The 18620-nt window shown below is 46.4% G+C and overlaps 1 protein-coding gene across 1 annotated transcript in view; it reads right to left on the bottom strand.

Annotated features, from left to right (window-relative positions):
* The window catches only part of PITPNA (phosphatidylinositol transfer protein alpha), a 41812-nt gene extending 34690 nt beyond the window's left edge, over nucleotides 1-7122 (bottom strand). Inside the window, exons 1-2 of the mRNA XM_075589325.1 lie at nucleotides 6881-7122; nucleotides 1477-1507 (exon numbers count right to left, since the gene is read on the bottom strand). Coding sequence (XP_075445440.1) covers nucleotides 1477-1507; nucleotides 6881-6900 — 51 coding nt within the window. The 5' untranslated portion in view covers nucleotides 6901-7122. The remainder of the gene's footprint in view (nucleotides 1-1476; nucleotides 1508-6880) is intronic.
* Between the last annotated feature and the right edge of the window lie 11498 nt (nucleotides 7123-18620).

The raw sequence follows: 18620 nt of genomic DNA, 5'->3' as shown, positions 1-18620 counted from the left end.
AAAAGAAAAAATTATCTGTATTATTTAGCATAGAAAACCAAGGGACAGAAAATAAAGGCGTGTCCTGTAATTTAAACATAACCTAAAAGGTAGCATAAAAGGTAGCAAATGCCTGCATTATGCAGAGTTTAAGCTACACATTCACATAAATATATCAAAGCAGTGCCCTTAAGCTTAAGGCTGCAGAATTAATCAGCTTGTACAGCTGCTAGCCAACATTCATGGACAGATTTTGTACTTTTGGACTCAACTGCTTAGAATTAGTCACTGGGTCCATACTGTGCAGCCGGATGTTGCAAAGCAGTTACAATGAGTTTATGGTGGGTCAAAATCAAAAATCTCATTCACGTCATACACAGGTTGCCCAAGCTTGCTCTTCTCTGTCACAAACATCACTGTTTAAACATCAGCTACACAACATTTAATGAAACATTAAAAACATAAATAAATAAACTTACAGCAAATGTAAATTGCATGGCTCTACAGAGAGTGAGATAATATTACAGCCTAAGGGCCTCATGCAGAGAGCAGCGCTATTTGCAATCTCGCCATTTTCAGGAGAAAATCGCGCTAAAAACAGCTGAAAATGGCGAGTTAGGAAAAAAGCGCCATTTTTTTTTTCTATTTGAAAATCTCGCCGCGCGGCTGGCGAGAAACTACATTTCGCCAGTCTGAAAAATATCCGAATTCAGAAAGGCGCGCTCGCCATCTAGCGGCTGTTTTTGGCGCGATTTTCTCCAATTTTCTCCGCCAACTAAAGTTGTCAAGAAGCAGGAGGTCGCCGTCAATAGGGGGAAAAAAAATTGCGCGATTTTTTTTTTCCCCCTTTCAGCTGCGCGAATCTCCTCATTTACAATTCTCCACATGCAGTAATGCTAAAAATAGCGGATTTCGCCCATTTCTGCATATGGAGAATAAAACTCTCCATTAAAGCCACTTTTTCTTAAACTCTCCAATTTATTCTAGCGCTGCTCTCTGCATAGGCCCCTAAGGAACTGTGTGGACAATTAACCGATGTGGCAAGTTATATCCATGACGACTCGGGAGCTAATCAATGATTTACAATCTATCCGAACAATTGCCTTGCACACTTCATGGATGAGTTAGCCAGACTTTTGTTTTGCAGGTTAAAACATTTCATGAAAAGAGAGTAATGGGATCCAAATGCGTTTTGTTTAAAAATAATATTCAGTGCCAGAGACATCGGTTCCCTCCGGCACTGAAAGAGTCAAAGCACTTTTCGTTAAAGCGAAATCCAAGGCATCAAAAAAATAAATATTTGCAGTGCATGGGCCGATTTCACTGTCAAGTAAAAACTGAGTCAGACGGCACACAATAATGACTTCTCCAAACAGAGCAGGTTCCACCCTAAGCTGGGCTATTAATGTTAACTCCTTTGTCAAAACAGCATCAGGCAACTTTTGTGGTTGAAAAAAAGAAAAAGAAAAAAAATGAAGTAAGGAAAGTTGTTCTTACCTCCTCTACAGATATCGGCAAGACTACCCGGCTACAAGAGAAGAAGAGAAGAGAAAATTACAACCAGGAGACTCAAATGTGCAACATAATAATAATAACATGTTCTTCTATAGCGCTGCTTGTTTTACGTAGCGCGTTACAGAGACATTTTGCAGGCACAAGTCCCTGCCCCGTGGAGCTTACAATCTATGTTTTTGGTGCCTGAGGCACAGGGAGATAAAGTGACTTGCCCAAGGTCACAAGGAGCCGACACCAAGAATTGAACCCGGGTTCCCCGCTTCAAACTCAGTGCCAGTCAGTGTCTCTACTCACTGAGCCACTCCCTCTCCATTCTTTGTATTTTATACATATTTGTATTTTAAAAATAGACACCTCGCCCCACAATGAAATCTCATAGTTAGTTAGACATACACCTTCAATCCTGGTCAATAAGGGATATTCTAAGGATGCATACAGCAACCTTGACCCATCTTGAATACTTTGACAATGCTGAAAATCAATGCCAACATAGCAGCACGTGGCACTGGTTATTTAATGCTACGAAATGGCTAGTACCTTCCCTGCACTGCAATTGGTTGCCAATATGGAATTACAATTGTCTGATGCACTGGTAGACACAGAAAGCCCTTGGCCACGACTAGAACTTACTATAAAAATTAAAAACGAGAGCTTGGCTCTTTCTTTGAGCCTTATGCAAATATTGATAAAAGCAAACAGCTTCACCTAACTTTTTCCTATAGTTTTGCTTGGACAGAAAGAAAATGGTGAAAAGATCCTTTGTGGAACCTACATTGGGAACAACTTCCTCTGTAGCAAAGAAAAAAAAAAAAAGACTTCCTGTTTTTAAAAGTTCATTGACCTGACCCTCCCGCTGCCCTGTCTCGCAGTGAATGTGTCCACTCGTTTGGGGTTAGAAGGGTACAAACGTATTGCATTGCAAGTACCTCTCTCACCCCGTGCAGCCTTACACCTCTCTCTCACCCTCGTTCATCCTTACACCTCTCTCTCACCCTCGTTCATCCTTACACCTCTCTCTCACCCTCGTTCATCCTTACACCTCTCTCACCCACGTCCATCCTTACACCTGCTCTCCCACCCACGTCCATCCTTACACCTGCTCTCCCACCCACGTCCATCCTTACACCTGCTCTCCCACCCACGTCCATCCTTACACCTGCTCTCCCACCCACGTCCATCCTTACACCTGCTCTCCCACCCACGTCCATCCTTACACCTGCTCTCCCACCCACGTCCATCCTTACACCTGCTCTCCCACCCATGTCCATCCTTACACCTGCTCTCCCACCCACATCCATCCTTACACCTGCTCTCCCACCCACGTCCAACCTTACACCTTTCTCCCACCCACAACCATCCTTACACCTGCTCTCCCATCCACATCTATCCTTACACCTGCTCTCCCACCCACGTCCATCCTTACACCTGCTCTACCACCCACGTCCATCCTTGCACCTGCTCTACCACTCACGTCCATCCTTACACCTGCTCTCCCACCCATGTCCATCTTTACACCTGCTCTCTCACCCATGTCCATCCTTGCACCTGCTCTACCACTCACATCCATCCTTACACCTGCTCTCCCACCCACATCCATCCTTACACCTGCTCTCCCACCCACGTCCATCCTTACACCTGCTCTCTCACCCATGTCCATCCTTGCACCTGCTCTACCACTCACGTCCATCCTTACACCTGCTCTCCCACCCATGTCCATCTTTACACCTGCTCTCTCACCCTGTGCATCCCTACACCTTACAAGTACCTCCAACTGCACTGGGTTCAGAGTTGCCTGGCAAGATCCTATTTATTTAAACCGGAGAAGCAAAGTGAAGGAGAATCTGCAGGCCTTGATTAGCATATGGGGAGCTTAGAGAGACCACATTTTGGGACTGGGTGACTGCTCCATGATGTGTGACTGAAAAGCAATATAAGGTGCCGATATACCATATTTAGTGCTGCATCCTTACAAAACTATTAAATAAAAGAATTAAACTCGGCAAAGCATTGCTGTCTCTCCTGACAACAATGGGTCAACACTCTCTCTATGCATAACGATCACAGTGCTATCAGCTGGGATGCTTCCTCAAAATAAGACATGCTCTGTGTGATTAGATCAGAAGCAAAACACATGTAATAAAAGGGAGCACCCCAGGTCAAGCAGGAAGATAGAGCATTTGCAGAATATGTAGCATGTATATCTTCAAACACCCTCAGATTAGAATTCCCTGGGGTAACTGATGCAAATCTATGATTTCGAATGAGAACTAGTAAAGGAAGAATACATATAAATCTGTCTAACTCCTGCTTAGCCCAAAACAACAGTGGAGTGCCAGATGACAGGCTCTGAGTGCATAGGAGGGCACGGAGCTCAAAGCATCAGAAATCCGTGACCCCAATACACCTCCGGTGAGCTCGTACTGAATTTCACATGACTAGTCTGAGACCCATTGCTACCAAGCTCAAAATCCTTAAGACGTGTGCGGTTCCTGGCACTGTAAATGCTATGCACAATCCTCACCTATTACCAAGGAAAGAGCTGTAAAAGGATTAGTTACAAATATTTCAACACTAAGTCCCTGTTTTTCGTCACATTACCAAACTGTTCTAATTATTGTAATATCTCAGACAGCGGCGAGTACAGCTCAGTGGGGTGTGTCAAAGAGCAACCAAATATCAAAGTCTATGCCAAGTTAACCAAGTGACGCTTGGCATTCTAGGGAACAAATTATATGTTATTTGATAGATTATTTCATTTTGTCATCTGTTAACCATGGGCCTATTCCAATTCCAGGGAAAGAGAGGCTCTTGCCAAATCCCCCTTTTCTATGGGTTACCCACGCAATCACCCACTGCAGGATGTGCAAAAATGTATCACTCTCCTCCATCTCACTATCATGTAAACCTGATCCCCAGCCAATCATATATCATGCCCAGCAGCCCCAAACTACTGCCCTCCATACCAGCACCCAAAAACGACTCCTGTATACCCGAGCTTGAATAAATTGTATTGCTTTTATCCCTACAACACACCACCCCTACAGCTGCCCTATGAAACAACACTGTACTGCCACACCTACCAATACTTCAGCGCCTAACTTCTTAACCTATTGTCCCTTCGCAGAGTCTCTAAACCTATCACACCACACAAGTCCCTTAAAGCATCCCCCCGATGGTCCACAATACATATCCTCCTCCCATCATTAGTCCCCTAAATATAATTACACCCCCCCCTAAACCTATTGACCACCCCCAATCCCCTAATCCTATGAACCCCTAAGCTTGAACTGCCTCATCCTCCTTTCTGCCCCCACCCCAACAATCCAGCCGCAGTACTTCCTTGCACCTGCTCTCTCACCCACGTCCATCCTTGCACCTGCTCTCTCACCCACGTCCATCCTTGCACCTGCTCTCTCACCCACGTCCATCCTTGCACCTGCTCTCTCACCCACGTCCATCCTTGCACCTGCTCTCTCACCCACGTCGATCCTTGCACCTGCTCTCACCCATGTCCATCCTTGCACCAGTCTCACCCCGTGCATCCTTGCACCTCTCTCCCACCCATGTCCATCCTTACACCTCTCTCACGTCCATCCTTACACCTCTTTCACCCCGTCCATCCTTACACCTCTTTCCCACTCACGTCCATCCTTACACCTCTTTCCCACTCACTTCCATCCTTACACCTCTTTCCCACTCACTTCCATCCTTACACCTCTCTCTCACCCACGTCCATTCTTGCACCTCTCTCGCACCCTGTCCATCCTTGAACCTGTTCCCCACGACGTCCATCCTTAAACCTCTCTAACGTCCATCCTTGCACCTGCTCTCCCACCCACATCCATCCTTACACCTCTCACCCACGTCCATCCTTGCACCTGCTCCCTCACCCACATCCATCCTTGCACCCCTCTCACCCACGTCCATCCTTGCACCTGCTCTCACCCACGTCTATCCTTACACCTTACACCTCTCACCCACGTCTATCCTTACACCTTACACCTCTCACCCACGTCCATCCTTGCACCTGCTCTCTCACCCACGTCCATCCTTGCACCTGCTCTCTCACCCACGTCCATCCTTGCACCTGCTCCCTCACCCACGTCCATCCTTGCACCCCTCTCACCCACGTCCATCCTTGCACCTGCTCTCACCCAAGTCCATCCTTGCACCTGCTCTCACCCAAGTCCATCCTTGCACCTGCTCTCACCCAAGTCCATCCTTGCACCTGCTCTCACCCAAGTCCATCCTCGCACCTGCTCTCACCCAAGTCCATCCTCGCACCTGCTCTCACCCAAGTCCATCCTCGCACCTGCTCTCACCAAAGTCCATCCTCGCACCTGCTCTCACCCAAGTCCATCCTCGCACCTGCTCTCACCCAAGTCCATCCTTGCACCTGCTCTCACCCAAGTCCATCCTCGCACCTGCTCTCACCCAAGTCCATCCTCGCACCTGCTCTCACCCAAGTCCATCCTCGCACCTGCTCTCACCCAAGTCCATCCTCGCACCTGCTCTCACCCAAGTCCATCCTCGCACCTGCTCTCTCAAACCCCGTGCATCCTCACACCTCTCTCTCAAACCCCGTGCATCCTCACACCTCTCTCTCAAACCCCGTGCATCCTCACACCTCTCTCTCACCTCGTGCATCCTTACACCTCTCTCTCACCCCGTGCATTCTTACACCTCTCTCTCAAACCCCGTGCATCCTCACACCTCTCTCTCACCCCGTGCATCCTTACACCTCTCTCTCACCCCGTGCATCCTTACACCTCTCTCTCACCCCGTGCATCCTTACACCTCTCTCTCAAACCCCGTGCATCCTCACACCTCTCTCTCAAACCCCGTGCATCCTCACACCTCTCTCTCAAACCCCGTCCATCCTTACACCTCTCTCTCACCCCGTGCATCCTCACACCTCTCTCTCAAACCCCGTGCATCCTCACACCTCTCTCTCAAACCCCGTGCATCCTCACACCTCTCTCTCAAACCCCGTGCATCCTCACACCTCTCTCTCACCCCGTGCATCCTTACACCTCTCTCTCACCCCGTGCATCCTTACACCTCTCTCTCAAACCCCGTCCATCCTTACACCTCTCTCTCAAACCCCGTGCATCCTCACACCTCTCTCTCAAACCCCGTGCATCCTCACACCTCTCTCTCAAACCCCGTGCATCCTCACACCTCTCTCTCAAACCCCGTGCATCCTCACACCTCTCTCTCAAACCCCGTGCATCCTCACACCTCTCTCTCAAACCCCGTGCATCCTCACACCTCTCTCTCAAACCCCGTCCATCCTTACACCTCTCTCTCACCCCGTGCATCCTCACACTTCTCCTGTTCCTCCTGCCCCCCCTCCCCAGCATATCATCCCTCGTTCAGTCCTTACAACTCCTTGATCAGCACCATGGTCGCGTCCCCCTGCTCTCTGCGCCGCCCGCACCTCCTCTCTCAGCTGCTGCCGGCCCCGAATGAAGGTTACCGGTCACTTCCTACTCCGCACCGCGCGGGGGGCGTGGCGTTGCTGCGGCAACGGCGACGTCATAGGTGCCTCGTCACACTTGGTACGCGGTGAGGTCAGCCAGCGCAGGCAGGCTTAGGCTCCGCCCACTGGAAGAAACATCTGGTTACCGAGAAAAGCACATATCCCCTGCTTGAGGTTCCCCGGCATTTACGTCATTCGAGGCCACGCCCCCTGAAACAGTAGGGCGAATACTGTCGCTGGAAGTGTCAAAGATGATGATGTCATTCAGGCCCCGCCCACTGCCTTATATCACGTGACAGACACTTAAGGCTGCAGTCCAATGAATGTTGTTAAAGGGGAAGCGCTCGGCAACATAACACGTCGTTTTCCAGTTCCCTCAGCCAGCACAGAGTTGAAGTGTTGGCTGTTAATTAAGTCGAAAATATTAATAGCTTTAATTTATTTTGTTTACTTAAACTTCTGATGCCTAAGGCCGTGCCTATAGTGCCGTCAATGGCGACGGCGGGTGACGTCACCCGTCGCCAACAGCGAAAGATATGTTTCGCCAGGCGGCGGGGTCACGGGATTCCGGCAATTTGATTTGTTCAAGGGCCGTCACGTGACGCGACAGCCCTTGAAACATCAAATTTTGCCGGCTTCCAGTTTCCGCGACGTCACTCCGGCGCTTTGTCGCCGTCGCGCGCACTATAAGCGCACGCGGCGGCAATGTATTTGTTTTCGGACGACGTCGCCGTTGCCGGCACTATAAGCGCGGCCTTAGGCTGCGTTTATAGTGCTGGCGACAGCGACGCAACATCGCATCCAAACAAATGCTTTGCCGCCGTCGCAAGCGCTTATGGTAAGTGCGACGCGCCGGCTTGGTAGCGATCGCTGGAAGTAATCTCTATTTGATTTTTCCAGCGACCGCAGCCGCCTTCGCCGACACTGTGAAGAAGTCCATATTATAAATGATATCAGCAATTGCAGCGGATTTACAAGAACAGTCGTAGTACCACCCGACGCATTCCGCGCCCACAATGCCCTCAACACCCACAATGTTCAGGAGGGCAAACAAACTGCTGAACAGAAATGTTAAAGAGAAGCATTCAATATCACCCAAAAAAATAATAATAATAAAGCTGTTACACAAAACAAACAGTATGTGGCAGCACACCTTGTGTTTAATCCTAACAGGTATTCTCGTCCTAAATTCAAAGACCCAGAAAGTCCTCTGTCTAGCAAATAATTTGAAACCGATCACCTCCGCTAATTTTAGGGGGAAATATGTTTGATTCTCAAAAAAGTCAATCCTAAAATCAGAATCGTGTGTAGCAAAGAGCAAAATGTTCAGAACAAATGTTCCAAATCTTTTTTCGTGATAAATAACAGATGTTCTTTAATGTGTATATATAAGGGTTGTATGATCCTTCTAATGCACTCCACTCCCAAGGCCGCGCTTAAAGTGCTGGCGAGGCGACCGATGACGTCACCCGTCGTCGCCGCTGCCACCACCCGCAAAAGTTATAATTTAACTTTCAGCGACGTCGCTAGCGACGGGGTCATTGATTGGGTCAGAGACAGTTACATGTGGCGACAGTCTCTGAAAAATCAAATTTCCCCGGCTTACAAATTTTTGGAGTCTTAGTTTTGTTTTGGAGCGATGTCCCGTCGCCGTGGCCGTCGTGGGCACCATAAGAGCTACCTAAATCCTCCACTACACTACAATGAATAAGATAGATGACATAACCTGTATTACAATCAATGTGGCTTAATTTTATGTTTGCTGACAAATAAGGCCCTTAAAATGGTCAGAAACATAGGTGAATGTACAACATTTGCATTTACGAAGCCCTGCACATGTGTGCGTTCCATTGAAGTTATTACATATTGGAGATGTAGACCAAGAAAAATTACATACTGTATGTAGGTGCCTAATGTGGGTGGGGGGGGAGGGGCGGGGGAAGGAGGGGGTCTTCTGAATACCAATGTAGGACCATTCTTTACATACTGTAAGTTTTTTAATCCCTATATATATTCAGAACATGCCAATTTCTATTTATTATAGATTGAATGTGTAATGCTTCCATGCTATATTGGGTAATTAGAATGTAACCTTTCTTCTTTTGACTTTTTGAATCCATATTACTCATTTTTTTTCTTTGTAATAAATAAATCACCTAAACACAATGTTGTCTGGTGCTTCGTTTTACACTGGTTATATAGCTAAAGACCCATTGGAATAAATCTGTCCTTCACACAAGAATACTCTTTGTAATGCCTTGTATTCAAAGTATAGGGCAGTGGGGTTCATCCTTTATCGGTTAAGGAAACCTATAATTATATTGTGAAATTCTGTAGAAGCCCAACCCTCTCTAATAGGGCGTCTGAGATCAGATGCATTGTAAGGAACCCCAACCCTCTCTAATAGCGCGTCTGAGATCAGATCCATGGTAAGGAGCCCCAACCCTCTCTAATAGCGCGTCTGAGATCAGATGCATTGTAAGGAACCCCAATCCTCTTTAATACCATGTCTGAGATGAGATGCATTGTAAGGCCGTGCGTATAGTGCCTGCTATGGGCGACGGGATGGGTGACGTCACCCGTTGCCGCTAGCGAAAGTTATATTTCGCTTTGCGACGGCGTCGCGGGCTTCCGGACACTTGATTTGTTCAGGGGCTTTCACATGTGGCGACAGCTCTTGAAAAATCAAATATTCCCAGGTTCCAAAATCCGCGACGCGACGTCGCATTGCCGCCGTCGCGCTTACTTACCGTTACGGGCACTATACACACAGCCTAAGGAACCCCAACCCTCTGTAATAACCCATCTGAGCATATCTCCTCTAAAGTCCAGAAGGAGCAGGATCAACCCAGAAAGAAAACCACAGCAATAGTGTACACTGTATACAAAAATGTGAGGTTGTTGATTGGAGCTTGGCTCATATGTATATTCACTTACAGGAGATATGAAGTTATAAAGCAGTTACAACCACTGGCTGGTGTGTGCCTCTTTACTGCAATGTTGGCTGTCTGGTCTCAGGGGTATGTTGGTAGCGACCTAGTATACTCCAAGACGTGTGGGAGTGGATGTACCTCAGAATAAAGACAAGGACATAGTGCAGACCAATGATTGACACAAGCTTAGTGTTAGCATAAACACATACTCACACTTTGTAAAGTATTTACAGGCAATAATGAAGGTTAAGATGTCTGTAGCTGGGTCCCTGTTGTTGTTAGCAAGCCGAGCGCTCTGTAGGTCAGCAGTTCTACGGTCCTGTGGTCTTAGATGGGAACCCTCCTTGATCAAACTCATCCCAAACAATAAGTACATCGGCTATATACCTTCTCTATGCAACTGTCTTAGATCAGAAAAAATGATCACCTCCAAACACGCAGCACTCCTCCCACCAACCCATAAATAGGTTGGCATGGGAGGGGGCACGGAATGGGTAGGTTGGTGCAACGGCTGTTCTTATAAATCTACAATTATTGCTTATATGGTTGATAATAAAGAAGAAAACCGTCTATGTTAAGTAATTACAGCAGTGCACTGAAGATGGCGTGTTTACTAAAGAACCAGCAGCACGCAGATTACCGCAGTAATGGAAGCTGTAGTTTCAAGTTCCGTTGATATCCTTTCTGCGAAGGTAGGGAAGTTATGACCGGGCAGTGTTTTCAGAGCGAATTATTAAAGAACCAGTTGATAATTCAATGTGATCTGCATATTATATGGTCTGGCAACTTTACCCTGTTCATTATTCTCTGGTAATGTAGCCAATGCATTAAATAAAATACAATGGTAGCTTACATTTTTCAAACGCCTGACACAATATTGCAGTCTATCCATGTGTTTATTTAGATGGGGAGAGATTTTCTGTCAGCGTGGTAAGTGGCACACGTTTTCTTTTATTCCCACCAGCTCCAGTTTTCCAGTTTTGTTTTGTCTGTGAATTATAATTAACTCGCTGAAAGTACCCGGCGTTGCTCGGGATTTCTAAAAAAGCAACCTCATCCCTCACCTCCTCTTCTCACCCCCCATGCCATGTTCTCTCTCTACCCCCATTTTCTCTCTCTCCTGCCGTCTTCTCTCTCTCCCCTGTCTTCTCTCTCTCCCCTGTCTTCTCCCTCCTCCCTGTCTTCTCTTTCCTCCCCCATCTACTCTCTCCTCTTCCCGTCTTCTCCCTCCTCCCCTTTTCTTTCTCCCCTCCCTGTTTTCTCTCTCTCCCCTCGTCTTCTCTCATTCACATCACTTTCCTTTAATACCTTATGATGTCCCAAATTCTTCCGAATTCTCTCCTTCCTCAGTATTCTTACTTTCTCCTCATGTGCCAACTGACATCCTCCCTTTCTTCCTTCGCCTGCTTTCTGTGTAAACTTTATAGCTATCTGACTCTCCTTATCTGCCACCAGGCAATGTGCATTATGATGCCACCAGTATGTCACGTGCCAGATGGCAACCAGTGGCTGACTTGCTTGAGAAATTGTAATAACTCATTGAATTAAAAATAGAATGTATCCAATTGTATTCGAACAGACAAAAACCTGCTCCTTGATCTCAGGAACCATCATGCAAAATGTGGTTACAATATCTTAAGAGGTGTCCAAATGCATAGCAAACAGAGAAATAGCTTTCCGAAACATATAGTAGATGTGCAAATTTCTCACTCTTTCACAAATGGAAGTCAGGGGCTGTGGCTTCTAACGCTTGTCATTTTTACTCTTTTCCCATGGAGTATCATCACCTTCCCAGCTCCTCGGGTTTTACGAAGACAAAGAAATGGCTACGAGAACATTCAAAAGTTCCAGAGACAGACGTCAAAGAAGTACAATCTGGAAGGCAGGATTTCTATGACTACAAAAATGGTATGGATGGTTGGCTGTTTTGGTGGGGGGGTTTTTTGTGCAACTTCCACATCCACGTGCTCTTCACCCAGAATCATTCATGCCACTCATTTAGCCACTTTCCCTGTGACGGTGGAGACATTTCGAATGAGGTTTTCAAACCACCTGCTGTAATTTCTCCAACCTACAGTATCTCTTCTAGCCCATTTTGCACCAAATGTCTTAATCAAACCAGTGACTCTTGCTGCTGAATGCACGTTCTGCTTCTAACAGGTGGGGGTGTATAATGAGTAATGTCGCTGTTGTTACCTATACAAACCACATAATTTTTATGGGATCAGGGAAAAGTTTTAATGGAAATAATCACAATGCCGGCATCTTCTCAAAGTACCATGCTGGGAGGTGCCATCGTGCAAGCCACCCTCAAATGTTGACATCAGCCCATGTGGAATGAATGAAAAAGCTCAATCCACCCAGAAGCCTACACGCGTTTAACTATTAAAATGCTAATATCTTGCCCCCTAAGCATGCCCTGCCATGGTAACCATTTAACTGCAAAGGGCTCTGGGTAAAGCATCGTTTTAACCTCCCAGAAACCCATACACTTAATATTTCAAACTTGAACATGTCCTGAAAGAAGCAGCCGATTTTAAATATAAGAACCTACTTGGGAAGGGTAAGAAGAGGTCTCTTAAAGTAAGTAAAAAATAAAATGCGAGAAATAAATGGCGATCCCATCCGACTGCTGCTTTTCGCATTATTATCTGTTGGATTTTATATAGTGGCTAAAGTGTGTTATATGTTGCAGGGAGCAATGATGACACACTGAGCTGGTTAAGAGTGTGGGCTGAGAATAGCTCTAGACTAGGAGTTGGGAAATTTCAGTTCCCTGTTCAGCCATGAACTAACCGGGCAACCTTGTGCAAATCAGTTAGTCAGACATAGCTCTCACCCAAGCCATGATAGAACTATACCTGCCCTCACAAGTATGTTGTGAGAATAAATGAGATGACTAAAAAACACTTTGAAATAGAGACATTCTATAGAAATACTAAGCATGGCGACTGTCATTAAAATCCTTGCTTTGTTGGCTTCTAATCTAAGGCTGCGTCCATAGAGGGGGGAGCAGTACTGAACCATGCTGACGCTGAGGCTGAGGTGCGATCGGGAGGCGGGGGGTGGCGGGGCAGTGACGTCGCTTGGTCAATAGCCCGCGACGCACTGATGTCAATGTCACAGCGCCGTGACGCTGCTTCGCGCTGATTGGATGTTTTTAGTCGACAGTGCGCTGAAAAACAGCTTGGCTGTCGGCTGAAAAATCCAACTCCTCAGCACGCCTGCGGACGCTGGCGTGAACCCCCTCTCAAGACATCCTCATTGAGGATGCCGGGGCTCAGCGCGGAGCGTCCGCACGGCTCAGCGTTGCTTGTCCTTCTATGGACGCAGCCTAAAAGTTGCAGAGAAACAACACCAGTAGTTGCATAGATCTATAGGAAAGATTCACTACAGTGCAATCGCCATGATGGCAGGTTGATGACCACCGAGTTGAATGGCAGTTAATGTGTGATCGTGGCTGTCACGTTTTGGTGAGTCCGTTATGCTGTTTGTTCTGTGCCATGCTCACTGTGGCAAGTGAGTAGGAGCAGGCAGCTCAACTCAATCCCATATACTAAGCAAGAGGAAGCTTCTTAATGGCTGAAGTGTTTATTGGACACAACAATACAGATAAAAAGGGGAAATATGCTGGGTTAAACACTGTGGCATGGGGAAATGGAGAGGAAAGGGGGACTAGAGTGGCAAATAGGATAATGCCAAGTATAGGGGTAGGTAAATTACAATCACTTTACCAGAGGAGATAAGTGAGGTGACTGCTCAAAATGGCTGCTGGCTGGAAGAGGATACGGCCTGCGATGCAGGAAAAGGGGCAGGGAGAGACCAACAGCCGGGGGTCCTGGATCATACCAATCAGCCAGTGGAAGAGTTGCTAGGCAACAGGCTGAGAAGCCAACAAGGAAGTTACAATGTTGCACCATTACACTGCTATGCATGCTAGCAGCCTCAGAACATGGAAAAAATCTAACAGGGTCCAGAACACTGTTAGATCAGTAAAATACACTTGTGTTAAAAATTCAAGGCTGTCATGAATGGCTGTCATATACACAAGCCAAAATCGGCTTAATTTCATAATGAAAGATAAGCTATTTACTTCATCATCATCATTTATTTTTTAATTAAATACAAGCCTCCACTTAAGGGGGCATCGTAATACTTTACAGTCAGTTTGAGAACAACTACAATTAAATACAATTATTTTGTTACACAAGAGACAGACCGGAAAAGCCAGTTATAAAAATACATGGTTGCATTAAAGGAACAAAGGTTGTACATTCAATTTACAGACATTTCATGAACAGTTAGAGATAATATATGATTCTGGGCGTGAAACATTTACAGACAGGACACAAATTGTGTTAGGAGAGATGTAGGATAGGCCTGCGATGTCTTTTTAGAAAAGGCCCTGCTACAAGGATCTTACAATCTATGAGACAGAGTAAGTTGAAACATTGGGTACAGTGGATGTGAGGGTTGGTGAGTTTCAGAATGCAATAGAGCAGCTGTTACTTTACCAAAGATCAGTGAATGGCAGCAAACGGTGACACCCTTTGGCTGCCCTTTGGCTGACACCTTTGGGGCGCCTCAGGTGTTATGTCCCAGAGATTCTTTGGTAGAATAAAACAGCACACAGTATCTCAGGTCAGACATGCATGGGGGAGGGGCTGATGGACTCCAGGTGGTCTTTGAAGAGTCTCTTATCCTCATGCGGTTAACCCCTTTCAAACTGGCTTAGTGGACAGGCTTATTGGGGAACCTCTCTTGGGGAGATGCCTTTGGGGGGATTCAGATGTTATGGCCCAGAAATGACTACATTCATCTTATAAATGGATAATAGACAGATAGGAAGAAAGTACAGTCAGGCACCAAAGGCAATGTAACTGTTTAAGGAGTTTCATGAGAGTAAGATGGGAGGCCATAGCAGTATGGTGAAGACAGCAATCCAAGTAAGACACTACTGGACTAGGATGTGGAATGTTATAAATGTTTTAGGAAACACAATCTCAGAACGTCCACAAGTTTTTAAGAAAGCGAAGAATATAAATAATAAACTGGTATCAAGTGCTTTTAAAGATATTAAAGAAGATAAGAATAGTTGGATACCAAAAAAGCCCAAGGGATTTTTTCAATGTTATTCATGCAAAGCATGTAGTTATGGGTCATATTCTGGACCCAGGGTCATGTCTAGGGTATGAATGAACCCAGATAGCTTCAACTCAGCCCCCTTTCCAAAGCACACCAAGTCCTGTTATATTTTCTTCACTTTATTAGGAAAGGAGCTGTATATACAGGCACGTGTGGATGTAATGGTGTCGCGAGAGTGCTTCTCTATAGGTGCTTCGTAATTAAGGGCAGGTGAAATGAATTGGCCTTGCCATGGGGTTGGAACAGAGATGGGTGCTGTACTCACGGTCTCCAAAGTGGAAAAGGAAGTGAGGGGGGATGTGGGTAAAGGGAATAGTCTTGGGACAGACTATCTGTGAACAAAGACAGAGGGGAGGGCGGAATAGCCCATTCTGAGAAGAATCTCAGAGGTTGCTGTAGCAACTCACTGGTTACATGCTCAGAGGCAGAAAGGGCAACATATTGATACATCACACAGGCACTGTGTGTGTGGAACAAATACATGCAGCTGAACTTAAGGAGCTGACAAGCAGAAGCTGCAAAGAAGGGGGGGGGGTGATAAGAGAGAGCAGAAATTGGCTTACTTGTTCCATGACAGGTCATGTGATAAAAAGAATTTCAAGTCATCTAAGACAGGAGAAACTTTTTATAATGAAGAGTTTTCAAATTGTAAATATGGTGTCATTTACAGACGAGAGCACGACTATTCTGAAGCTTGCCTTAAACTAGCCCGGTTACATTCTGGGTATGTGCTGGGTATGTGCTGGGTATGTGCTGGGTGTAACCTGGCTAGCTTAAGGCAAGTTTAAGGCATTTCTGCATTGACTAATGACCCATAGGATTAACACAGCGGGGGTCCCTGGCAGTCCCATTCAGTTTGAATGGGTGAATGGGACTGCCAGGGACCCCCGCTGTTAATCTGATGGGCCATTAATCAATGCAGAAATGCTGGGTCTAGTTTAAGGCAAGTTTACGGCATGTATCCAGCATGTTCCTGGGTCTTTTTGGCGATTGCCACAGGTTTGTGTTAGAATTGTCGCAGTCTCTGCTGTAGCTCCTGGAATGTCGTGCCGAGTCCAGTATGTCGGACACACAACTAGATGTGTGCATGTCTGCGTACTGGAGCAGGTTGGAAATATAAAAAAGGGACTTATGACACACAGTGTCCCTAGACATTTTAAATTAAAACATAATGGTGACCCTGTAAATCTCAAGTATAGAGGCATTGAAAAAGGGGGCGGAGATATGATCCGACCCTCTCACAGAGGGAAATATTTTGGATTATTAAACTAAAAACTCTAATACCAAATGGACTGAATACTGAGATTGAAACATGGTCTTTAAAAAAAAAATAAAAAAAATTTAAATTGCATTTGCGGTTTGTATATATATTGTATATTTTGATATCAGTATGGGTTCGAATGCAAATACATTATTGTCATTAAGGATTTTTTAAGTTTCTTATTATATATTAATACATTAAAATTAACATTTTTATTATAAAATGTAAAAAAAAAAATATTATAATGTACAGTTATATAAATTCATTACGTACACTAACCAATTTGTATTGTCTTATTCTTTCCTTGTGTTCTTTCCCTTACACAAAAATATAGTTGAGTTTATCTGGTATATTTGAACTATTTTGAGTCACAAAGAAATAATTTTTTGCTCAGATAAGTTTTTACCATGTATACAAAGTTTTTTTTAATAAAGTGTAGATCGTTTTAAACAGATTGTTTAAATTGTATGCAAAAGACTTTGTATCATTTTCTAGTTAGGTTTTTAGTATATTATATAAATGATTGATTGAGTTCAATGTAACCAATACTAAGAATTTGTATCTCATTAAGCAGAATTGCAGTAGATTCTGTTCTAATTCATAAAACAGGATTTTATATATTTTATATAAAGATAACGTATATGTTGATTATGACAGGCACCATGTATATTGACAAAATTGAATGTATTACGAAGATGTAGGTTATATTTATACCCAATTAGGCAATTAATAAAATTAGCCAAATATTATCATATAAATATTGGCTAGCCACATGCACTTTAGATTCCTCACGAAGCCCGAGTGGCGAAACGCGTAGAGTCCAGGGGCCATTGCACAAACCGCAAATTCAATTAAAAAATTACATTTTTTTAATTTTTTTTTAAAGGACCATGTTTCAATCTCAGCATTCAGTCCGTTTGGTATTAGAGTTTTTAATCCAAAATGTTTCCCTCTGTGAGAGGGTTCGGATCAGACCTCCGCCCCTCCAATTTTTTGGAACTTTCTCAATGACTCTATAGTGGAGATTTACAGGGTCACCGTGATGTTTTAATTTAAAATGTCTAGGGACACCGTGTGTCATAAGTCCCTTTTTTATATTTCCAACGTGCTCAACGTGCCGGAAGTAAGAGTGGCCCAGCTTCCAGCGAACGCGCGCTGGTGTCGGAAGTAAGAGTGGCCCAGCTTCCAGCGAACGCGCGCTGGTGCCGGAAGTAAGAGTGGCCCAGCTTCCAGCGAACGCGCGCTGGTGCCGGAAGTAAGAGTGGCCCAGCTTCCAGCGAACGCGCGCTGGTGTCGGAAGTAAGAGTGGCCCAGCTTCCAGCGAACGCGCGCTGATGCCGGAAGTAAGAGTGGCCCAGCTTCCAGCGAACGCGCGCTGGTGCCGGAAGTAAGAGTGGCCCAGCTTCCAGCGAACGCGCGCTGGTGCCGGAAGTAAGAGTGGCCCAGCTTCCAGCGAACGCGCGCTGGTGTCGGAAGTAAGAGTGGCCCAGCTTCCAGCGAACGCGCGCTGGTGCCGGAAGTAAGAGTGGCCCAGCTTCCAGTGAACGCGCGCTGATGCCGGAAGTAAGAGTGGCCCAGCTTCCAGCGAACGCGCGCTGGTGCCGGAAGTAAGAGTGGCCCAGCTTCCAGCGAACGCGCGCTGGTGTCGGAAGTAAGAGTGGCCCAGCTTCCAGCGAACGCGCGCTGGTGCCGGAAGTAAGAGTGGCCCAGCTTCCAGCGAACGCGCGCTGGTGCCGGAAGTAAGAGTGGCCCAGCTTCCAGCGAACGCGCGCTGGTGTCGGAAGTAAGAGTGGCCCAGCTTCCAGCGAACGCGCGCTGGTGCCGGAAGTAAGAGTGGCCCAGCTTCCAGCGAACGCGCGCTGGTGTCGGAAGTAAGAGTGGCCCAGCTTCCAGCGAACGCGCGCTGGTGCCGGAAGTAAGAGTGGCCCAGCTTCCAGCGAACGCGCGCTGGTGCCGGAAGTAAGAGTGGCCCAGCTTCCAGCGAACGCGCGCTGATGCCGGAAGTAAGAGTGGCCCAGCTTCCAGCGAACGCGCGCTGGTGCCGGAAGTAAGAGTGGCCCAGCTTCCAGTGAACGCGCGCTGATGCCGGAAGTAAGAGTGGCCCAGCTTCCAGCGAACGCGCGCTGGTGCCGGAAGTAAGAGTGGCCCAGCTTCCAGCGAACGCGCGCTGGTGCCGGAAGTAAGAGTGGCCCAGCTTCCAGCGAACGCGCGCTGGTGTCGGAAGTAAGAGTGGCCCAGCTTCCAGCGAACGCGCGCTGGTGCCGGAAGTAAGAGTGGCCCAGCTTCCAGCGAACGCGCGCTGATG

The sequence above is a fragment of the Ascaphus truei genome, chromosome 3 (genome assembly GCF_040206685.1).
Source record: "Ascaphus truei isolate aAscTru1 chromosome 3, aAscTru1.hap1, whole genome shotgun sequence".
NCBI lineage: Eukaryota > Metazoa > Chordata > Amphibia > Anura > Ascaphidae > Ascaphus > Ascaphus truei.
This window is presented reverse-complemented; position numbering and strand designations above follow the sequence as displayed.